Source organism: Anomaloglossus baeobatrachus, chromosome 4, assembly GCF_048569485.1.
Source record: "Anomaloglossus baeobatrachus isolate aAnoBae1 chromosome 4, aAnoBae1.hap1, whole genome shotgun sequence".
Taxonomy (NCBI): Eukaryota; Metazoa; Chordata; class Amphibia; order Anura; family Aromobatidae; genus Anomaloglossus; species Anomaloglossus baeobatrachus.
In genome coordinates, this window is record NC_134356.1 from 19,348,275 (window position 1) to 19,372,752 (window position 24,478).

General features: G+C 51.3%; 2 protein-coding genes across 2 annotated transcripts in view; one reads left to right on the forward strand and one right to left on the reverse strand.

Moving 5' to 3' along the window:
• Positions 1 to 222: 222 nt before the first annotated feature.
• On the forward strand, positions 223 to 16,117 carry LOC142302680 (aldo-keto reductase family 1 member C3-like). The gene is made up of 9 exons (XM_075343782.1): positions 223 to 431; positions 9,667 to 9,834; positions 10,181 to 10,297; positions 11,116 to 11,193; positions 11,277 to 11,399; positions 14,623 to 14,732; positions 15,277 to 15,442; positions 15,586 to 15,668; positions 15,757 to 16,117. The coding sequence occupies exons 1-9, from the start codon at positions 345 to 347 to the stop codon at positions 15,797 to 15,799; spliced, it is 975 nt and encodes a 324-aa protein (XP_075199897.1). The 5' UTR covers positions 223 to 344; the 3' UTR covers positions 15,800 to 16,117.
• A 7,644-nt stretch (positions 16,118 to 23,761) lies between these two features.
• LOC142302681 (aldo-keto reductase family 1 member C1-like) overlaps positions 23,762 to 24,478 on the reverse strand; it is a 9,821-nt gene continuing 9,104 nt past the window's right edge. The window contains exon 9 of the mRNA XM_075343783.1: positions 23,762 to 24,478. This exon is cut by the window's right edge and continues 1,294 nt beyond it. The gene's annotated coding sequence lies outside the window, so the exon portion shown is untranslated.

Sequence of the window (24,478 nt, forward strand, 5' to 3'; positions counted from 1 at the left end):
ACTTGTTGGAAATATTCCGACCTGGCCAAGAGTCAACTCTTCAGAATTCGATGCTGTAGCTTTATTATGTAACTGAATGCCTCCACATCATGGGCTCGAAGTGAATTTGAATTTGCAGAACATGTTTTTTTTTCCACCGGTGGAAGGCGTGGTTCTCATAGTAAAGAATTGAAAACATCCAAGCCCTCACTTTTCATATGTTATCTTTGACTGCCAAGAATTTGAATGTCTGCAAAACAAATGGCACAACTAGCACGGAGGGAGTGACACGCACTCAAAATACAGGATATATAGAAAACTGCAAGAGACCGAAGATCCCAGACGAGTCAAATCCCAGAAAGGACATGGAACTTCGAGAGGACTCATACGTTACCCTGCTTGATGGCCATAAAATGCCAGTAATTGGTTTTGGCACCTACGCGCCACCGCAAGTGAGTGAGTGCACGGTTGAGGGTGGGATGATGTTATTGTATCGAGTTGTTGCGTGGAGGCTAGATGTTGTGAAATTAATGCCTAAAATGGTTGTCTACCTCCATCAAGTTCATCCCTGTGCTTCTAGAGGATGATGGTCTACAGGATCCCACACATTTAGTTAGAACCAAGAGATGTTTTAAGACCTGTTTTTGGATCTGGAGGACCATGATCATCTATGATCTAAATGAGTAATTACGCAGCACCGTTGGCGCACAGGATAACAACCAGAAAAATGTGGCTCCCAATTGGTAGACGGACTCCTTATTATGTACGTCAACCTTCATTTTGTACTCATTTACATGCTTGGTTGAATTTTGGTCTCCATATTTTTTTGGAACTTGAAGCCTGTGGGCTCCAATTCAAGATCTCCAACATGGTCCTTAACGATTATGAGTTTCACTGGTCTTCTCATATGGGTCAAGGGGACCTTTTAACTCTCTGGTGGTGGCCACGACCACTTCATTTACTATAGTTATCCTCCTGTAGACCCACTTGTATTGCTCTAATGGCCAAACGGAAAGCCAGTCTTGAAGGATTCAACACAAGAACACCATTGGAAGGTTGGTGGGTTGGGTTTGCAATGAAATTTTAGCTGATCCTCCAATCAATAGCCAAGAACTATTGGATGCTGCTACATCCAAAGAGTAATATATCTGATGGACAGGATGGATATCTAGCTGGTATATCACCTGCCTAAATGGGGTTAGAAACATACACTGGAAACCAGCACTGGAACTGGTTAGTACGTTACAGATAATTCCTCAGTGGGTGCTATGGCTCGGAATAATTGGGCGATTGCCTCTTGTGGTCATCCACCTCTCATCCTCCATCTCTATATTTAGCAATTTTTCTAAGACTTTTTACTGGATGTAACTGTCACAAATGTTATGGAGAAGTCTGGGGACAAGGACTCCTCAGGCTGGGGTACTCTAGTTATTCTTCCTCTCAGAGTTACCTCTGAAGGTGAGGATGTCTGAGTCGCCTTCCTGGCCCTGCTCCTTACTAGCCCTGACCTTATAACCCCTACCCACCTACCCCATGGGAAGGTCGGGACAAGAGAGTGATTAAACCAACAGAGATAGACAGAGGAAGCCAAAATTTTTATCTCACAGAACGCTCACACAGAGGTATATGTCATGGGCGGCGGGGCGCTGCGCTCACCACGCTCGGGTCCGGCGCTGCTGCTGCTCGGTGGCTCGAGCGGTGGGCCGGATCCGGGGACTCAAGCGGCGCTCCTCTCCCGTGAGTGAAAGGGGAGTTTTGTTGGTGCTTGGGATGTCGGTTTGTGACACCACCCACGGTGTGTGGTGAGGTTGGGGCACCACCGCTGCTCCGTACGGGGATCCCGGGAGCGATGACAGGGAGCAGCTGGGATGTTTCTCTCCCCTCCGTGGGTAGGGGGATTTTGGCAGTCCCGGTCCCGGAGTTGTTGTCTGTTTGGTGGAATGCGGGGCTTGGGCAGGTGCAGGGTCGCGGGGCAGCACAGTGCCAGACGGCACGGTGGTACTTACTCAGCCAGTAACGCACATGGAGTCTCTGGGAAAACAAACGGCTGGATGGACGAGTCCCACAGACGGCTGCGACGGTCACTCCCGGTAGGCTGGCGGTAACTGTCTCTCCCTGCACCGGTGTTATGTTCTCGGCCCCGATGGCTTCTCACCGGTAACCCGCTCCCCCGCGGTATGTTGGCTAAGGGAACCCCTTTTTGCCCGCAGGCTCTGGCCCTGGGAGCTCCAGCTCTGGCGGTAGCTTTATCTCCCTCACGGTTTGGACGGTTGCCTTCAGTCGGGTCTTTATTGCTGGGAAACTCCGGAGGTTCCCGTCGCTGACGGATTTGACCGGTTTTACGGCAACTCCCAGCCTGGTCGGGGTCCGTAGGCCCTGCCGGATGGTGCTGTCTTCTCTTCGCTCCCCGATCCGGTACCAGCGGGCCACAGCCTGTCCCCGGTCCTTACGGTTGTGCGTCAATCGGCCTCTCCTGCAAACGGTCACCACCGTCTGCCAACCTTGCTGTTTCTATGCCCGGGCCACGTACCCGGACACGGCCAGTGAGTTCCTCCACTACTACTTCCCTCACTCTCCTCTCCACTGTTCTCTTCTCAACTCCCTTCCTTTTCCCGCCTCCAGGACTGTGAACTCCTCGGTGGGAGGAGCTAACCACCTTGCTCCGCCCCACCTGGTGTGGACATCAGCCCCTGGAGGGAGGCAACAAGGATTTGTGTCTGACTTAGATGTTCCTAACCGGGGTGTGGGGTGTGTTGTTGCAGTACCTGTGACGTCCTGGCTTGTCCAGGGCGCCACATTCCCCCTTGGTTAAATGCAGACCGTCCGCGGGTTGCTCGTCCATCACCGGTTTTATTTTCACAACTGGAAAAAAGGTAGGAAAACGGTAAAATATGTAAATTCACAAACATTTTATAAACTTCCCATAACGGGAGGCACAGTGCTTTAACGTTACCAACATTTTGTTTACGGTACGGCTTCCGCTCTCCTCCCGCCCAAACAACCTGGCCCTGATGCTGCCCCTAAGAAGTGGGCGGCACCCCTTGCCCCAGTCCAGAACCAAATTGCCCGAGCGGGTATGGTCTCTTTTAGGGGACCCATGTCCATGGGGGACCCCTGAACCCCCGGAGGATTGCCACCGGTTACGGTAGTGGCAGGCCTGGGCCATCCATTTCCTCCAGGCCCATCCTCCCAAATCAGCCTCTCTGGAGGCGGTCACGGTAACAAGCCAACATTTTTATTTACACGCCACAAGTTTGTGGTTGCCCTGCGAGTTCTCGGGCTTGTCCGTAAGTAGTTCCTTACGCACGGTGCAAGGGGTCCCAACGGGGACTAGTTGCCGGCAACGGCCGGTTTAATCTCGGTGCTAATCTGGTCACAGTTCGGTTGATCATTTCTTCTTATTCGGTTACATTCAACAACATACAAGAACATCATAACGATGTCTGTGGTCCCAACGGGGAGATTTGCGGCGGGGACTTCTGCCATCATTCTAGATCCACTCCACCTGGCAGGGGAGGGGGCTGGGTTGGTGCTTGAGGCTCCTGGCCTCCTCTCAACCTAGCGTCCAGGGCAAACCAGCCCCTCTCCCCGTAGTGCCGGGTATAGGTGACAAGGTCACCGGGAAGCAAGTTGCGGCTTGGGTGATCCTCCGGCAGGTGGTCATTTACGTCCCTCCGGGCTATAAAAACTTCGGCCTCCAGGCCCGGTTCGAAAATGAAGCCGTATCCCCTACGGACGTCGAACCTCCTCACTTGCTCCTCGTACCTCGGGCCCCGCACACGGAAGGTGGCTCTGCGGAGGTTCTCCTTCTCCCTTATTGCGCAGGCTATCAGCTCCGCCTTCCTCTTCTCTCTCTCCGCGATCTCTTGGCCCAGCGGTGTCGGCTCCCTGTCCCAGTAAGGGGCTATTGCGGGCCCCTGCGCACGGGTTGGGCCCCGCAAGACCTCCTTTATGCTGCCCAGGACTGGCGTTCGGGGTGGGAGGTCCCGCGGTGTCATGGCCTGGGATGCTGCCGCACAGCAACAACCCGGCGCAGCCTCAGCCGAGGTGTGGGGGATGGGTACAGGGCGCGTCTCCCGCTTGACCTCCGTCTCCTTCTGCAAGGGGCAAGCTGTCGGAGTCAGTTCGGGCGTAGGAACGGTCACTGTGTGTGCCTCTGGGGCATCTCCGCTAACTGGCTCGGATCTTGGGATCTTCCAAGGGAGCGGTGCTGGACGGTCATGGGCCTCGGCTGCAGGTCGGTCCGCCTGGGCGGATTGGCAAGCTACCGGTATGGCGGCTCTCGAAAATTTTTGGCCGGACACCTCCAGCGGGACACAGGCGGTAGAACGGTAGGATCCTGTTCGTGACGCCAAGTTGTCGCGGGCGGCGGGGCGCTGCGCTCACCACGCTCGGGTCCGGCGCTGCTGCTGCTGTTGCTGCTCGATGGCTCGAGCGGTGGGCTGGATCCGGGGACTCGAGCGGCGCTCCTCGCCCGTGAGTAAAAGGGGAGTTTTGTTGGTGCTTGGGATGTCGGTTTGTGACGCCACCCACGGTGTGTGGTGAGGTTGGGGCACCACCGCTGCTCCGTACGGAGATCCCGGGAGCGATGACAGGGAGCAGCTGGGATGTTTTTCTCCCCTCCGTGGGTAGGGGGATTTTGGCAGTCCCGGGGCCCGAAGTTATTGTCTGTTTGGTGGATTGCGGGGCTTGGCCAGGTGCAGGGTCGCGGGGCAGCGCAGTGCCAGATGGCACGGTGGTACTTACTCAGCCAGTAACGCACACGGAGTCTCTGAGAAAACAAACGGCTGGATGGACGAGTCCCACAGACGGCTGCGACGGTCACTCCCGGTAGGCTGGCGGTAACTGTCTCTCCCTGCACCAGTGTTATGTTCTTGGCCCCGATGGCTTCCCACCGGTAACCCGCTCCCCCGCGGTATGTTGGCTAAGGGAGCCCCTTTTTGACCGCAGGCTCTGGCCCTGGGAGTTCCAGCTCTGGCGGTAGCTTTATCTCCCTCACGGTTTGGACGGTAGCCTTCAGTCGGGTCTTTATTGCTGGGAAACCCCGGAGGTTCCCGTCGCTGACCGATTTGAGCGGTTTTATGGCGACTCCCAGCCTGGTCGGGGTCCGTAGGCCCTGCCGGATGGTGCTGGCTTCTCTTCGCTCCCCGATCCGGTACCGGCGGGCCACCGCCCGTCCCCGGTCCTTACGGTTGTGCGCCATTCGGCCTCTCCTGCAGACGGTCACCACCATTTGCCAACCTTGCTGTTTCTGTGCCCGGGCCACGTACCCGGACACGGCCAGTCAGTTCCTCCACTACTACTTCCCTCACTCTCCTCTCCACTGTTCTCTTCTCAACTCCCTTCCTTTTCCCGCCTCCAGGACGGTGAACTCCTCGGTGGGAGGAGCCAACCGCCTGGCTCCGCCCCACCTGGTGTGGACATCAGCCCCTGGAGGGAGGCAACAAGGATTTGTGTCTGACTTAGATGTTCCTAACCGGGGTGTGGGGTGTGTTGTTGCAGTACCTGTGACGTCCTGGCTTGCCCAGGGCGCCACATATACAACAATAACAGGTAAGGAAATAAGAGCAGTGAGGAAACAAGAAGACGATGGGAGAATTCAACAGCAACAACAAGCCCAAAGCAACACAGACCAAACACCAATAAACTATAGTTGGCATGGGAAGACAGATTCCACTATCCTAAAAAGGCGAGGAGCAAATGTGATAGGTTACCAACAACATATTACCAGGTAACCAGCAGGCTAGCAGAGGTCAACTCTTGCTAACCCGAGCCTGCCTGTTAACTCGGAAACACCAGAGAAACCATAGAGTGAAGTAGAATCTGTAGTGTGAACAGCGTCTGATGCAGTCATGACAATTGGTGTATTTTGAGTGTGTCAGTTACAATGGTTTGGACTCTACAGAAAATTCCTGCCCCCCAAAAACCTAGACAGTGTTACAGGGTATATAGATATATAGTTGTTGACTCAACCAAGAGTCCTCTTTATAAGCCTTCCTTACCTACGTGACCAATCAACTTGGCCAGATAGAGTGTTATATATAACTAGAAGGTGGCCCGATTCTACGCATCGGGTATTCTAGAATTTACGTATTGTGTAGTTAATGTATGATTTTTGTTATATATATATAGATGTTGTTGTTTGTAGTTACCAAGTGTTTGTGTAGGGCGCTGTACATGTTCTGGGTGTTGTCTGGGTGTGGCGGGGGGTGAGAGCGGTGTTGTTTGTGTGTTGCGTTGTTGCGTTATTTGTGGAGCGCTGTGTGTCTGTAGCATTGTGTGTGTGTGTTGCGCGGTTTGTGTGGGGTGCGTGTGTGTGTTTTGGGGGGAGGTATGTTTTGTGCAATGCGTGTGTTGTGCGGCATGTGCGTATATTTATGCCACAGTGTTTGTGTGTTGGGTGTTGTGTGTGTGCGGCGTTGTCTGTGTGTGTGGGTGTCTGTGTAGGGCAGTGTTTGTGGTTCCCAGTGTGTGTGTGGTGTGTTATGCAGTGCGTGTGTGGCAGTGTGTGTGTTTTGGGGGGAGGTGTCCACCCCCCATCGTGCTCCATCCCCCATGCTGCGCACCCCCATCGTGCTCCATCCCCCATGCTGCGCACCCCCCATCGTGCTCCATCCCCCATGCTGCGCACCCCCCATTGTGCTCCATCCCCCATGCTGCGCACTCCCCATCGTGCTCCATCCCCCATGCTGCGTATTCCCCATCGTGCTCCATCCCCCATGCTGCACACTCCCCATCGTGCTCCATCCCCCATGCTGCACACTCCCAAACGTGCTCCATCCCCCATGCTGCGCACTCCCCATCGTGCTCCATCACCCATGCTGCGCACTCCCCATCGTGCTCCATCCCCCATGCTGCACACTCCCCATCGTGCTCCATGCCCCATGCTGCGCACTCCCCATCGTGCTCCATTCCCCATGCTGCGCACCCCCCATCGTCCTCCATCCCCCATGCTGCGCACCCCCCATTGTGCTCCATCCCCCATGCTGCACACCCCCCATCGTGCTCCATCCCCCATGCTGCGCACCCCCATCGTGCTCCATCCCCCATGCTGCGCACCCCCTATCGTGCTCCATCCCCCATGCTGCGCACCCCCCATTGTGCTCCATCCCCCATGCTGCGCACTCCCCATCGTGCTCCATCCCCCATGCTGCGTATTCCCCATCGTGCTCCATCCCCCATGCTGCACACTCCCCATCGTGCTCCATCCCCCATGCTGCGCACTCCCAAACGTGCTCCATCCCCCATGCTGCGCACTCCCCATCGTGCTCCATCACCCATGCTGCGCACTCCCCATCGTGCTCCATCCCCCATGCTGCACACTCCCCATCGTGCTCCATTCCCCATGCTGCGCACCCCCCATCGTGCTCCATCTCCCATACTGCGCACTCCCCATCGTGCTCCATCTCCCATGCTGCGCACTCCCCATCGTGCTCCATCCCCCATGCTGCGCACCCCCCATTGTGCTCCATCCCCCATGCTGCGCACTCCCCATCGTGCTCCATCCCCCATGCTGCGCATGATGCCCCCATCCTGCCCCATCCCCCATGCTGCGCACTCCCCATCGTGCTCCATCTCCCATGCTGCGCACTCCCTATCGTGCTCCATCCCCCATGCTGCGCACTCCCCATCGTGCTCCATCTCCCATACTGCGCACTCCCCATCGTGCTCCATCTCCCATGCTGCGCACTCCCCATCGTGCTCCATCCCCCATGCTGCGCACCCCCCATTGTGCTCCATCCCCCATGCTGCGCACCCCCCATCGTGCTCCATCCCCACTCCCCATTGTGCTCCATCCCCCATGCTGCGTACTCCCCATTGTGCTCCATCTCCCATGCTGCGCACTCCCCATCGTGCTCCATCTCCCATGCTGCGCACTCCCCATCGTGCTCCATCTCCCATGCTGCGCACTCCCCATCGTGCTCCATCTCCCATGCTGCGCACTCCCCATCGTGCTCCATCCCCCATGCTGCGCACTCCCCATCGTGCTCCATCTCCCATGCTGCGCACTCCCCATAGTGCTCCACAGTCACACATCAGACAGTATACACGCACACATCTGATTGCATACACTCACACACACACCCCACTTCTCCCTGTGCCCACTGGTGGGCGGTCCCAGCAGCTGTGCTGCACGTCGTGCTCCTCTGCCGACACTCACAGATCCGATCGCATACACACACACACACTCACACATCAGAACACACACACATCCGATCGCATACACTCACACACACACACTGAAGATATCGCACATACGCGCTAACACAATCACAACATCCGGAGATACCACATGCTTCCGGCCATGTGATCCTCCGGCAGGTCCTGGAAGGTCACTGCACAGTATCGCCGCCGAGAAGCAAGCGATATCCCAGGATGTTGTGAGTGTGTGGATGCGATCTGATGTGTGTGTGAGGTGTGTGTTTGAGAGTGAGTGTGATCTGATGTGTGTGTGTGTGTCTGTTCTCACCTGGGAGTCGAGTCTCTGTATCGGTTTGGGGAATGCGTGCGGGGGGCGAGGCCAGAGCGAGCGTGCAATGCGTGAGGGGGGCGGGGCGTGGCCGAGTTGCCAATGCCTGCAGGGGGCCGGGGCGAGAGGCCAATCCGTGTGAGGGGGCGGAGCCTGGGTGAGCGGCCAATCCGTGCGGCGGGGCGGAGCCGAGGCGAGCAGCCAGCGGGGGGGGCGGAGCCGAGGCGAGGCGAACGGCCAATCCGTGCGGGGGGCGGAGCCGAGGCGAGCGGCCAATCCGCTGTTTGTCACCGTAAGGACACAATTTTGGAGCAAGACAGACAAACAGACAGAATAAGGCAATTATATATATAGATACTCCATCTGGCCAAGATGCGTCTATATAAAGCAGAAGATGAGCACCGATGGTGAAACTTCTTTTGTGGGAAACTAAAGGAAACGGAAATTAATCCTGTCCAATCCATTGGAATGAGCAATAGACTTCATGGTCTATGGCTACCAGTTTTAGTCAGTATGTGTAGACATTTTCCACTTCCCAATGGGTTACTCCTATGGTCTTTTTGTCTTGGCATCTTTGGTGTCTTCTGGAGCTTGGCTTCTTTGGCTTCTCCTTTGCTGACTTGGCCTTGACGTCATGGTCTAGTTAGTGCAAGAGACACCAAAGATGACAGATGCCGGAAGATGGTGATGTTGGCCAAGTCAAGACTGGAAATTGGGTTGAGCAATAGACTTCATGGTCTAGGGCCCCCAGTTTTAGTCGGTATGTATAAAGATCTTCCACTTCCCAATGGGTTACTCCCATGGTCTTTTGGTCTTCTGGAGCTTGGCATCTTTGGTGTCTTCCGGCGCTTGTCTTCTTTGGCTTCTCCTTTGTTTGCTTGGCCTTGACGTCATGCTTTAGTTAGTGCAGGAGACACCAAAGATGACAAAGGCCAGAAGATGCCAATGATGGCCAAGTCAAAACTGGTGACCAGATAAAAGAAGATGGTCGCTATGCGCTGGTAATATTGTTGGCCGACCTGGTGAGAATTGTTTTTTCACATTATCCTCAGAACATAACACTCTATATTCAATTCATTTGATATGAATCAAATTTGTTGGCCCAATTCAAGAGATTCTAACTAATTTGAATTTGCACAGATTCGCTCAACACCAATAGTCCTAAAATTGGCGAAATTGGTTATGTGCTTTAAAATGTAAAACAAATTTCTTTTTAGAGTCCCAAGACCTTGGCAGAAGATGGGGTAAAGGTTGCCCTGGAAGTTGGGTATCGTCACATTGACTCTGCCTTCATCTACGGCAATGAGGTTGAGGTCGGCCGAGCCATCAAGCAGAAGATTGCGGATAGGACGGTGAAGAGAGAAGACGTTTTCTACACCGGGAAGGTATGGAGAAACTTACATTGAAAATTCATAGAAGCCAATTGTTAAAGACTGTTAGGACTTATAGGTGGACACAAGAAGAACCTATAAGTCTGAAACATTAGGTGACGCCTTTGAGATTGTTACAATTTGAGGGAAGTTGGCATCTTCCTCACTTTCCAGAGGCCTCTAGACATCTTAGCTCCTCCAAAAAAAGCAGAGTAACACAGTGAATAGAAGACAGTGAAATGAGAACAGTTGGAGGAGGGGGGAGGAGGGAGATGCAACTGCAGTTTCTTAATGTGTTTCAATGAAACAGAAGTGAGAAGTTATAAATTCCACCTTTGATGCTTTCGATGTTCTCTTTCAGCTCTGGTCCACTTTCCAAGCTCCGAATAAAGTCCGTCCAGCTCTTGAAGAATCACTGAAAGATCTTGACCTCGATTATATGGATTTGTTTATCATACACACCCCTATTGAACTCAAGGTCAGATAACAGAAAAGGGAAGTGAGAAGACAATACAAACAACCAAGCATTGTATATCATCTGGTAGAAATCTTCTCTTCCAGGGCAACTCGCTCCGGTTGATGACCTTGAGCTTAGTGCACCACATAGTCCTCATAGCCCATTACTACATACAGTGTATCTCTATGGTGTTCCATTGTTCTAATTGGGTCGTAATGAGACCATAAGGCCATATGTGCACGCTGCATGGTTCTGGAATTCTAAAATCCCTGGACTGTTGGATTCCATATTAGCGGACAACCATCCAACCTGCCGCACCACATCGTTACACCAAGTGGTTATAGACATAGCTGCCAAATCTTTCGGAAAGTCCATGAGGTTTTCCCCTTTCTTAAGGATTTGGCAACCCTTAATGTTGAGGAAATTGCCCAAAATCTCAAGTTTTTAGTGTCTCAGCATTCAGACATACATTTGAGGAGGAGGACTTCAAGTTATGGAAGGGCAGAACATGAAGTTGACCTCTAAAATGAGGAGAGCCTAGAGATTAAGCTGCAAAAGGCAAATATCTTCTAAACCACAACATGAAAATCTTCTCTCCACTAGTCATAATAGTCCCAAAGGCTAGGATTCACTTCCTGCAGTCACCACTGGGGGGAACTGTTATATTATTGATTTTATGGCACTAACAGTCTAGTATTATTATTATTATTATTATTATTATTATTATTATTATTATTATTATTATTATTATTTTTTATTTATTTTTTTTTATTTTGTTTTTGTTTTGTATTGTTTTGGGGGTTTTTTGGTTGACAGTTTCTGTGTAAATGTCATTCCAGCCTGGAGATGACGTCTTCCCCACGGATGAAAATGGAAAATTAATATATCATAACACAGACATTCGGGAAACTTGGAAGGTGCAGTATTCTGTATATTCACTCTTCCAGCGTGGTCCATGGTCTTTTTACCCAGATGGGACTCATTCTCGATCATTTCTTAGGCTCTGGAGGAGTGTAAAGATGCCGGTCTGGTTCGGTCGATAGGAGTTTCCAATTTTAATAAGCGCCAGATAGAATTAATCCTAAACAATCCAGACCTAAAATATAAACCAGTCTGCAACCAGGTAATTCATGAGAGATGACTTTTATTATTTTTTTCCTTGTCTTAAGAATATTTTTACAATCCAGATCTCTTTCTTAGTTTTATCTGCAGCCACCACTAGGGGGAGCTCCCTGTATACAGAGATACATGATAAGATCCTGTCTGCAGCCACCACTAGGGGGAGCTCCCTGTATACAGAGAGACATGAAAAGATCCTATCTGCAGCCACCACTAGGGGGAGCTCCCTATATACAGAGATAAATGATAAGATCCTGTCTGCAGTCACCACTAGGGGGAGCTCCCTGTATACAGAGATACATGATAAGATCCTGTCTGCAGCCACTACTAGGGGGAGCTCCCTGTATACAGAGACACATAAGATCCTGTCTGCAGCCACCACTAGGGGGAGCTCCCTGTATACAGAGATACATGATAAGATCCTGTCTGCAGCCACCACTAGGGGGAGCTCTCTGTATACAGATATACATGATAAGATCCTGTCTGCAGTCACCACTAGGGGGGAGCTCCCTGTATACAGAGATACAGGATAAGATCCTGTCTGCAGCCACCACTAGGGGGAGCTCCCTGTATACAGAGATACATGATAAGATTCTGTCTGCAGCCACCACTAGGGGGAGCTCCCTGTATACAGATATACATGATAAGATCCTGTCTGCAGTCACCACTAGGGGGAGCTCCCTGTATACAGAGATACATGATAAGATCCTGTCTGCAGCCACCACTAGGGGGAGCTCCCTGTATACAGAGATACATGATAAGATCCTGTCTGCAGCCACCACTAGGGGGAGCTCCCTGTATACAGATATACATGATAAGATCCTGTCTGCAGCCACCACTAGGGGGAGCTCCCTGTATACAGAGATACATGATACCATCCTGTCTGTAGCCACCACTAGGGGGAGCTCCCTGTATACAGAGATACATGATAAGATCCTGTCTGCAGCCACCACTAGAGGGAGCTCCCTGTATACAGAGATACATGAAAAGATCCTGTCTGCAGCCACCACTAGGGGGAACTCCCTGTATACAGAGATACATGATAAGATCCTGTCTGCAGCCACCACTAGGGGGAGCTCCCTGTATACAGAGATACATGATAAGATCCTGTCTGCAGCCACCACTAGGGAGAGCTCCCTGTATACAGATATACATGATAAGATCCTGTCTGCAGCCACCACTAGGGGGAGCTCCCTGTATACAGAGATACATGATACCATCCTGTCTGTAGCCACCACTAGGGGGAGCTCCCTGTATACAGAGATACATGATAAGATCCTGTCTGCAGCCACCACTAGAGGGAGCTCCCTGTATACAGAGATACATGAAAAGATCCTGTCTGCAGCCACCACTAGGGGGAACTCCCTGTATACAGAGATACATGATAAGATCCTGTCTGCAGCCACCACTAGGGGGAGCTCCCTGTATACAGAGATACATGATAAGATCCTGTCTGCAGCCACCACTAGGGGGAACTCCCTGTATACAGAGATACATGATAAGATCCTGTCTGCAGCCACCACTAGGGGGAGCTCCCTGTATACAGAGATACATGATAAGATCCTGTCTGCAGCCACCACTAGGGGGAGCTCCCTGTATACAGAGATACATGATAAGATCCTGTCTGCAGCCACCACTAGAGGGAGCTCCCTGTATACAGAGATACATAAGATCCTGTCTGCAGCCACCACTAGGGGGAGCTCCCTGTATACAGAGATGCATGATAAGATCCTGTCTGCAGTCACCACTAGGGGGAGCTCCTTGTATACAGAGATACATAATAAGATCCTGTCTGCAGTCACCACTAGGGGGAGCTCCTTGTATACAGAGATACATGATAAGATCCTGTCTGCAGCCACCACTAGGGGGAGCTCCCTGTATACAGAGATACATGATAAGATCCTGTCTGCAGTTACCACTAGGGGGAGCTCCCTGTATACAGAGATACATGATAATATCCTGTCTGCAGCCACCACTAGGGGGAGCTCCCTGTATACAGAGATACATGATAAGATCCTGTCTGCAGCCACCACTAGGGGGAGCTCCCTGTATACAGAGATACATGATAAGATCCTGTCTGCAGCCACCACTAGAGGGAGCTCCCTGTATACAGAGATACATAAGATCCTGTCTGCAGCCACCACTAGGGGGAACTCCCTGTATACAGAGATACATGATAAGATCCTGTCTGCAGTCACCACTAGGGGGAGCTCCCTGTATACAGAGATACATGATAAGATCCTGTCTGCAGCCACCACTAGGGGGAGCTCCCTGTATACAGAGATACATGATAAGATCCTGTCTGCAGCCACCACTAGGGGGAGCTCTCTGTATACAGAGGTACATGATAAGATCCTGTCTGCAGCCACCACTACGGGGAGCTCCCTGTATACAGAGATACATGATAAGATGCTGTCTGCTGCCACCACTAGGGGGAGTTCCCTGCATACAGAGATACATGATAAGATCCTGTCTGCAGCCTCCACTAGGGGGAGCTCCCTGTATACAGAGATACATGATAAGATCCTGTCTGCTGCCACCACTAGGGGGAGCTCCCTGTATACAGAGATACATGATAAGATCCTGTCTGCAGACACCACTAGGGGGAGCTCCCTGTATACAGAGATACATGATAAGATCCTGTCTGCAGCCACCACTAGGGGGAGCTCCCTGTATACAGAGATACATGATAAGATCCTGTCTGCAGCCACCACTAGGGGGAGCTCCCTGTATACAGAGATACATGATAAGATCCTGTCTGCAGCCACCACTAGGAGGAGCTCCCTGTATACAGAGATACATGATAAGATCCTGTCTGCAGCCAACAATAGGAGGAGCTCCCTGTATACAGAGATACATGATAAGATCCAGTCTGCAGCCACCACTAGGGGGAGCTCCCTGTATACAGAGATACATGATAAGATCCTGTCTGCAGCCACCACTAGGGGGAGCTCCCTGTATACAGAGATACATGATAAGATCCTGTCTGCAGCCACCACTAGAGGGAGCTCCCTGTATACAGAGATACATGATAAGATCCTGTCTGCAGCCACCACTAGGGGGAGCTCCCTGTATACAGAGATACATAAGATCCTGTCTGCAGCCACCACTAGGGGGAGCTCCCTGTATACAGAGATGCCAGACTCAACCTGTAGATTGGTGTCATGTTGTTTATAGAAGAAAAAAAATCTAAATCTAAAAACCTCTTTTATTCTTTCTTCTTCAAGGTGGAATGTCATATTTACCTAAATCAAAGCAAACTCCTGGAGTTCCTTCAGTCTCATGGCATTGTGCTGGTGGCGTACAGTGTACTGGGCTCAAGCAGGGATGAGAACTGGTAGGATGTAAAGTATGGTGGATTTTCCTTCTATTTACACCCAGAGTGTACAATAGGCATCCATCCTAATTTTTAGTTTATTACATCTTTACATATGCATTTGAGACACACAGTATTAACCCATTGCTCTGTTAGTGGTTCTCCTGCCTTTCAGACAGTGACTATCCTTTCTCCCTCCCTATTAATATTACTGTATTATTCTCTTCACACACTATATGTAATGCTTAGTTGGTGTTTTATGTCTTTTTTTCTCCCTATCTCTATGGCTGAGCTGTGACGTTTCCTCATTATTCAGATTCCCCCTAACTGGCCGCTGCATTTCCTGCCTCTGCTTTTATACTGGCTCTTATGCAGAAAATGGCTAAAAAAGTCAACATATTTTGTTTGCATTCCTAATGTGCTGCGGTGCCTCATGGTCATTAACTATTGTGTCCCATAAGGCCAAGACAAGGCTCCTGGACTTGTTTTAACCCCTTCCCTACCGTATTTGAAAATCTAACCTTTTGATTGGAGAACAGCCACATGCTCATTAAATGTCTTACAGGACAGACCAGGATTCTCCAGTTCTATTGGAAGATCCTGTGCTGAACTCTATAGCAAAAAACCTCACCCGGACCCCCGCGCAGGTGGCCCTGAGATACCTACTGCAGAGGGGGGTCGTTGTCCTGGCAAAGAGCTTCACCCCGGACCGAATCAAACAGAACTTTCAGGTACGTACGAACAAATATGACCAAACATGGCTTTAAAAAAAATGTCTATTGAACCATTAAATGCATCCCCTGCCTCATCAGAGGCTCTTTTCCCTCATGCTTTACACTGCAGAACTGCACACTGAATCTCATACATGTTTCAGGTCTTTGATTTCCAGTTAAATGATGAAGAAATGAAGACTCTGGACGAACGGAACAGGAATCTGCGATATTTAAATACTCAGCAGTAAGTACATGATAATTAGGGCCCCTGTCTCCATGTGGAGCCCTCGCGCAGGAGCAGAGATCTTTTAACCCTTTATTATATTCTGCAGATGGCAGGATCATCCTAAATACCCCTACCATGATGAATACTGAAGGAGAAGAGGATGGACCCCTATAGCCGATTATACCGCATGGGAAAATACAGCTTATTAATTACCGTATAATAAATATAAAGTAATAAAATACGGATTATTTTGTACAGACTGAAGATTGTTTTATTGTTATTGATACATAGAACAGAATCTTACTAAATATAAAACCTTCATAAAACATTACAAATGAGCGAAGGCTTAAAAAAAAGGAATAATATTCTGTTATTTTTCACCAAAAAGTGTGAATGGCTCAGATTTATTACTAGCAGCAGATGGCGGCACTAACTATAGGGAGATGTGGCTGCACTGTATATGGGGCGGGAGTGCTGCCAATATCTACACTGTATATGGGGGGGAGTGCTGCCAATATCTACACTGTATATGGGGGGGGGGAGTGCTGCCAATATCTACACTGTATATGGGGGGGAGTGCTGCCAATATCTACACTGTATATGGGGGGGAGTGCTGCCAATATCTACACTGTATATGGGGGGGAGTGCTGCCAATATCTACACTGTATATGGGGGGGGAGTGCTGCCAATATCTACACTGTATATGGGGGGGGAGTGCTGCCAATATCTACACTGTATATGGGGGGGGGAGTGCTGCCAATATCTACACTGTATATGGGGGGGAGTGCTGCCAATATCTACACTGTATATGGGGGGGGAGTGCTGCCAATATCTACACTGTATATGGGGGGGGAGTGCTGCCAATATCTACACTGTATATGGGGGGGGGAGTGCTGCCAATATCTACACTGTATATGGGGGGGAGTGCTGCCAATATCTACACTGTATATGGGGGGGGAGTGCTGCCAATATCTACACTGTATATGGGGGGGGAGTGCTGCCAATATCTACACTGTATATGGGGGGGAGTGCTGCCAATATCTACACTGTATATGGGGGGGAGTGCTGCCAATATCTACACTGTATATGGGGGGGAGTGCTGCCAATATCTACACTGTATATGGGGGGGAGTGCTGCCAATATCTACACTGTATATGGGGCGGGAGTGCTGCCAATATCTACACTGTATATGGGGGGGGAGTGCTGCCAATATCTACACTGTATATGGGGGGGAGTGCTGCCAATATCTACACTGTATATGGGGGGGAGTGCTGCCAATATCTACACTGTATATGGGGCGGGAGTGCTGCCAATATCTACACTGTATATGGGGGGGGAGTGCTGCCAATATCTACACTGTATATGGGGGGGGAGTGCTGCCAATATCTACACTGTATATGGGGGGGGGAGTGCTGCTAATATCTACACTGTATATGGGGGGGGAGTGCTGCCAATATCTACACTGTATAAGGGGAGGCAACGCTGTCTATAGGGTCATGTCATACACAAGGGTATGTGTCTGCACTGTATATAGGCTCATGTGGTTGAACTGTATGTAGGGTCATGTGACTGCACTGTATATAGAGTCATCTGTCTACACTGTATATAAGGTCATGTGTGTGTATTGTCTTTAAGGTCACGTTATACACAAGGGTTATGTGTCTGTCCTGTATATAGGGTCATGTAGATTTACTGTCTATAAGGTTATGTTATACACAAGGGTTGTGTGCCTGTACTGTATATAGAGTCATTTGAATGCACTGTATACCGTCATGTTTCTGCACTGTATATAAGGTCATGTGTGTGTTGTCTATAAGGTAATGTCATATACAAGAGTTATGTGTCTGCACTGTATATAGCGTTATGTGTCTGCTCTATACATAAGGTCATATATGTGCACTGCATATAGGGTCATATAGATAAACTGTCTGTTATACACAATGGATGTGTGTCTGTACTGTATATAGGGTCATGTGTCTGCACTATATACAGAGGCATGTGACGCCACTGTATATAGAGTTATGTTGCGGCACTGTATATACAGTCATAGGAAAAAGTTTGGGCGCCCCTATTAATGTTAACCTTTTTTCTTTATAACAATTTGGGTTTTTGCTATTTCAGTTTCATATATCTAATAACTGATGGACTGAGTAATATTTCTGGATTGAATTGAGGTTTATTGTACTAACAGAAAATGTGCAATCCGCTTTTTATCAAAATTTGACGGGTGCAAAAGTATGGGCACCCTTATCAATTTCTAACTACTTTTTACTGACTTACTAAAGCACTAAATTAGTTTTGTAACCTCATTGAGCTTTGACCTTCATAGGCAGGTGTATCCAATCATGAGAAAAGGTATTTAAGGTGGCCACTTGCAAGTTGTTCTTCTATTTGAATCTCCTATGAAGAGTGGCATCATGGGCTCCTCAAAACAACTCTCAAATGATCTGAAAACAAAGATTATTCCACATAGTTGTTCAGGGGAAGGTACAAAAAGTTGTCTCAGAGATTTACACTGTCAGTTTCCACTGTGAGGAACATAGTAAGGAAATGGAAGAACACAGGTACAGTTCTTGTTAAGCCCAGAAGTGGCAGGCCAAGAAAAATATCAGAAAGGCAGAGAAGAAGAATGGTGAGAACAGTCAAGGACAATCCACAGACCACCTCCAAAGACCTGCAGTTTCATCTTGCTGCAGATGGTGTCAATGTGCATCGGTCAACAATACAGCGCACGTTGCACAAGGAGAAGCTGTATGGGAGAGTGATGCGAAAGAAGCCGTTTCTGCAAGCACGGCACAAACAGTCGCCTGAGGTATGCAAAAGCACATTTGGACAAGCCAGTTACATTTGGAAGAAGGTCCTGTGGACTGATGAAACAAAGATTGAGTTGTTTGGTCACACAAAAAGGCGTTATGCATGGAGGCAAAAAAACATTCCAAGAAAAGCACTTGCTACCCACAGTAACATTTGGTGGAGGTTCATGCTTTGTGGCTGTGTGGCCAATGCCGGCACCGGGAATCTTGTTAAAGTTGAGGGTCGCATGGATTCAACTCAGTATCAGCAGATTCTTGAGAATAATGTGCAATAATCAGTGACGAAGTTGAAGTTATGCAGGGGATGGATATTTCAGCAAGACAATGATCCAAAACACCGCTCCAAATCTACCCAGGCATTCATGCAGAGGAACAATTACAATGTTCTGGAATGGCCATCCCAGTCCCCAGACCTGAATATCATTGAACATCTGTGGGATGATGTGAAGCGGCTGTCCCTGCTCGGCGACCATCAAATGTAACTGAACTGGAATTGTTTTGTAAACAGGAATGGTCAAATCTACCTTCATCCAGGATCCAGGAACTCATTGAAAGCTACAGGAAGCGTCTAGAGGCTGTGATTTCTGCAAAAGGAGGATCTACAAAATATTAATGTCACTTTTATGTTGAGGTGCCCATACTTTTGCACCAGTCAAATTTTGTTTAAATGCAGATTGCACATTTTCTGTTCGTACAATAAACCTCATTTCAATCCAGAAATATTACTCAGTCCATCAGTTATTAGATATATGAAACTGAAATAGCAAAAACCCAAATTGTTATAAAGAAAAAAGGTTAACATTAATAGGGGCGCCCAAACTTTTTCATATGACTGTAGAGTTATTTTTCTGCACTGTATATAAAGTCATTGCACTGCACTGTATATAGGGTCATATGTGTGTGTCGCGGGCGGGGAGGAGGGTGTCAGCACTGCGCTCACCCGTCTGCTCGGGTCCGGCTGCTGCTGCTCAGTGGTGGCTCGAGTGGTGGGCCGGATCCCGGGGGTCTCGAGCGGCGCTCCTCGCCCGTGAGTGAAAGGGGATTGGGTTTTGGGATATAGTCTATTGTCCGTGACGCCACCCACGGTTGTGGTGATTTGTTGACACCACCGCTGCTCTGTATGGGGATCCCGGGAATGATGGTGTGGAGCAGCAAGTTGTTGTGTTGCCCCTCCGTGGGTAGGGGTTGATGATCCCGGGGCCCAGTGATGAGTTGGGAGATGCAGGGCTTGGTGGGAGCAGGGACGCGGGGGCAGCGCTGTGCCTTGCGGCACTGTGGTACTCACTCAGCCTGAGACGATGACACAGTTCTCGGTAAAACACACGGCTGGAAAGACAGTTCCCACGGACGGCTGCACTTGCTTTTCCTCAGTAGTTGACGGTGACGGTCCCTTTGTCCTGCACCTAAGATGGTTGTGGTTGCGATGGGTTCCCACCGGTAACCCGCTCCCCGGTTTGGATATGGGCCGGAGGAGCCCTACTTTGCCCGCAGGCTCTGGCCCTGAGAAACTGGTGCCCTGGTGGTGGCGGTGTCTCTCCGTACTGGTTGGACTGTTGCCTTCTATCGGGACTTGGTTGTTGGGAGACAGTCGTCCCCTTCACTGACGGATTTGGCAAATTATGGCGACTCCTAGCCTTGCCGGGATCCGAAAGGCCCCTGCCCTGGTGCTGACTGTTCCTTGTACACTGCTCCAGACCGCCGGGTCACCACCCGTCCGCGGTCCTTCCAGTAACCTCCGAGCAGTCACCCCTGCGGACAATCACCGCCGTCTGCTGACCTTGCTGTCTCTCAGCCGGGGGCACACACCCGGACCAACTTCAGGCTTTACAAACTGTCACTTTTTACTTCATTTCAGCTTTTCTCCTAAGCTCCTCTACCACTTCACTTCCTTCTACTTCCACTTCACTGTTTACTCAACTCTTGTTTACTCCTTTCCGTCCCTAGCTGGACTGCCTGGTTCTTCCCGCCTCCAGAGCTGTGAACTCCTCGGTGGGCGGAGCCAACCGCCTGGCCCACCCCCTGGTGTGGACACCAGCTCCTGGAGGAAGGCAACAAGGATTTTGGGTTAGCTGTGTGTTCCTAACTGGGGTGTAGGGTGTGGTGGTGTAATGACCTGTGACCCCTGGCTTGCCCAGGGCGTCACATTCCCCCTTAGCAAAATGCAGACCGTCCGCGGGCTGCCCGTCCAACACCGGTTTTATTTTCTGAAAAATATATAAACAGTAAACGGTAACATATTTACATTTCATAAACTCATCCCAAATCGGGAGGTACATTTCTTAAACGTTGCAAACGGTTCACGGTTACGGTCTCCGCTCTCTCCCACCCAAGTAACCTGGCCCTGATGCTGCCCCTAAAACCCAGGCAGCACCCCTTGACCCAAGTCCAGCACAAGTTACCCGAGCGGGATCTGTCCTTCCCCACCAGAGGGTAGCCACCGGTTCCTGTGGTGGCTGGGCCCCTGCCGGCTCCACTGCGGGCCCTCCCTCCAACCTGCCTCTCCGGAGGCGGTAATTGCGGAAACGGTAACGGTAAACAACTTATTTACATTCCACTTAACGTTTGTGGTTGCCCTGCAAGTTCACGGGCTTGTCCATAAGGAGTCCCTTATGCAAACTTTTGAAACGGTCCCCACGGGGACAACAGTGCCGGCAACGGCCGGTTTTCTCTTAATCACGGTCAGACAATCTGGTAAACTTCACGGCTTCATTTTACTTATCATCACTTTAAACTTTTTCAAACATAACTCAGTGGTGGTCCCAACGGGGACGGCGCAACGGTGCTCCGCTGCCCTTACTGCTGGTAGTCGGCTTCGGCTTCATCTGAGGGAGGGGGTGCAGAACTCACACGGCTCTCCTGGCTGCCCCTCAGTTTGACATCCAGGGCGAACCACCCCCTCTCTCCACAGTGCCGGGTATACTGTACAATGTCGCCCGGCATCAAGTTACGGCCGGGATGCTCCTCAGGCAGATGGGCATTCACATCCCGCCGGGCTACAAACACTTCAGCCTCCAGGCCCGGTTCATATATGAATCCATAGCCCCGGCGGACATCAAACCGCCTCACCTGCCCCTCGTACAGCGGGCCCCGGACACGGAATGTGGCCTGGCGGAGATTCTCCTTCTCCCTTATTGCTCGGGCCACCAGCTCTGCCTTCTTCCTCTCCCTCTCACCGATCTCCAGGCCCAGCGGTACCGGCTCCCTATCCCAATATGGCGCTGCTGTGCGCTCCGGCGCACGGGTCGGGCCCCGCGGGACATTCTGGACGCTACCCACTGTCAGGGATCTGGGCGGCAGGTCCCGCGGTGTCTTGGCCTTGGGCGCTGCCTTACAGCAACAACCCGGCGCCACCTCAGCCGAGGTGTGGGGGATGGGCACAGGGGCTTTCCGCAGCTGGGCCTCCGGCTCGGGACGGGTCATCAGCTCCGGCTCGGGGACTTTCTCGGAAGACGCCTCCGGTTCGGTTTTCGGGGCTTTCCAGGGCAACACCTCCTGTCGACTACGGGCTCCGGCTACAGGTCGGCCCGCCTGGGCGGGGATGCTGGGTATTGCTACCGGTTGCGGTGGTAGCAGGCCTAGTGGCGGGGTCACGGCTTCCGAGACAGGTGGCGAGGGAGGCAGCGGGGGGAGAGGGCTTGGACCGGGTCCCGCAGCCGCGATGACCGACCCTTCAAGGGCATCGGGGCGTAGGTCACTCACCCTCCCTTCCTCCGCTTCCTCCTCGCGTCTCCGCACGGCTGCTATAACGTCCGCCATGTCAGTCTCCCACTCCTCCATGAGGAGCTGCATTCTGACCTGCAGCCTTTGGTAGAGCTGCGCGGTCTAGATCTCCACCCACGCCGCGGTTCCAGGCGCGGGGGCTACGGCGTTGCGGGACGGCATCCACATGCTGCTGGCGGCTTTTCCCAGGAACAAGATGTCTGCAGAGTCCTGGCGTCCCTGCTTCTATAGCCGCGTCTACATGCGACCAGCCGCCATTTCGTCCCCCTCAGCTTCTTTCCGGCCCCTCCTCTATTGGGGCTGGGTTTTGGCCGTCACGCCTCTGCTACTCGAGAAGACGCTCGAGCGGGAACTTTTCGCGCCAAAGATGTCGACTTCTGAAATTTTTCAGCCGGATACCTCCGGCGGTCACAAGGCGCAGCTCTACCCAACGGCAGAGCGGTAAGATCCTGTTTGTGACGCCAAGTTGTCGCGGGCGGGGAGGAGGATGTCAGCACTGCGCTCACCCGTCTGCTCGGGTCCGGCTGCTGCTGCTCAGTGGTGGCTCGAGTGGTGGGCCGGATCCCGGGGGTCTCGAGCGGCGCTCCTCGCCCGTGAGTGAAAGGGGATTGGGTTTTGGGATATAGTCTATTGTCCGTGACGCCACCCACGGTTGTGGTGATTTGTTGACACCACCGCTGCTCTGTATGGGGATCCCGGGAATGATGGTGTGGAGCAGCAAGTTGTTGTGTTGCCCCTCCGTGGGTAGGGGTTGATGATCCCGGGGCCCAGTGATGTGGTGGGAGATGCAGGGCTTGGTGGGAGCAGGGACGCGGGGGCAGCGCTGTGCCTTGCGGCACTGTGGTACTCACTCAGCCTGAGACGATGACACAGTTCTCGGTAAAACACACGGCTGGAAAGACGGTTCCCACGGACGGCTGCACTTGCTTTTCCCCAGTAGTTGACGGTGACGGTCCCTTTGTCCTGCACCTAAGATGGTTGTGGTTGCGATGGGTTCCCACCGGTAACCCGCTCCCCGGTTTGGATATGGGCCGGAGGAGCCCTACTTTGCCCGCAGGCTCTGGCCCTGAGAAACTGGTGCCCTGGCGGTGGCGGTGTCTCTCCGTACTGATTGGACTTTTGCCTTCTATCGGGACTTGGTTGTTGGGAGACAGTCGTCCCCTTCACTGACGGATTTGGCAAATTATGGCGACTCCTAGCCTTGCCGGGATCCGAAAGGCCCCTGCCCTGGTGCTGACTGTTCCTTGTACACTGCTCCAGACCGCCGGGTCACCACCCGTCCGTGGTCCTTCCAGTAACCTCCGAGCAGTCACCCCTGCGGACAATCACCGCCGTCTGCTGACCTTGCTGTCTCTCAGCCCGGGGCACACACCCGGACCAACTTCAGGCTTTACAAACTGTCACTTTTTACTTCACTTCAGCTTTTCTCCTAAGCTCCTCTACCACTTCACTTCCTTCTACTTCCACTTCACTGTTTACTCAACTCTTGTTTACTCCTTTCCGTCCCTAGCTGGACTGCCTGGTTCTTCCCGCCTCCAGGGCTGTGAACTCCTCGGTGGGCGGAGCCAACCGCCTGGCCCACCCCCTGGTGTGGACACCAGCTCCTGGAGGAAGGCAACAAGGATTTTGGGTTAGCTGTGTGTTCCTAACTGGGGTGTAGGGTGTGGTGGTGTAATGACCTGTGACCCCTGGCTTGCCCAGGGCGTCACATTTGCACTGTTTGTAGGATCATATAGATGTACTATCTATAAGGTCATGTATCTAATCTGTATATAGGTACATGTGCCTGCACTGTATATAAGTTCATATTCCTGCACTATATATTGGTTGTGAGATATGACTGTATACAGGTTTGTGTGGTTACATTGTACTGTATATAGGGTAATGTGACTGTACTGTATATAAGGAATGCATCTGGCACTATGTAAGTTTGTTTTTAAATGATGACACTTGTTACAGACAGACATAAAATATACAGAGAAATTAACTTAATATAAACTAATAATATTCAATTAATTATTCATCATGTACAGAGAGGACTTTGGCAAAGAATGATCCCCGGTGCAGGAAGGAGACATTGGAAACTACATGTGCAAACAACAAGTGGTTCTCCAAGAGCGAATTAAAATAATCCCCCAATGTCATTCAGACTGCTGCCCATCCTGGTCACGTGTCGTGACAGACAGCAGTCTGAAGAAACACATCTCCAGAGACCTGTGTCTCAACTGACAGAGGAGCCGTGTTATCAGCACGCGATGTGACAGGAGTTACAGCAGTCTGAAGAAACATCTCCGA

Bases quoted from the DNA above. Each gene is read 5' to 3' on its own strand.
- LOC142302680 (XM_075343782.1), top strand. From the start codon at position 345: ATGGAACTTCGAGAGGACTCATACGTTACCCTGCTTGATGGCCATAAA. The intron at 432-9,666 runs GTGAGTGAGTGC...ATTTCTTTTTAG, and splicing joins GCACCTACGCGCCACCGCAA to AGTCCCAAGACCTTGGCAGA. The intron at 11,400-14,622 runs GTAATTCATGAG...TTCTTCTTCAAG, and splicing joins ATAAACCAGTCTGCAACCAG to GTGGAATGTCATATTTACCT.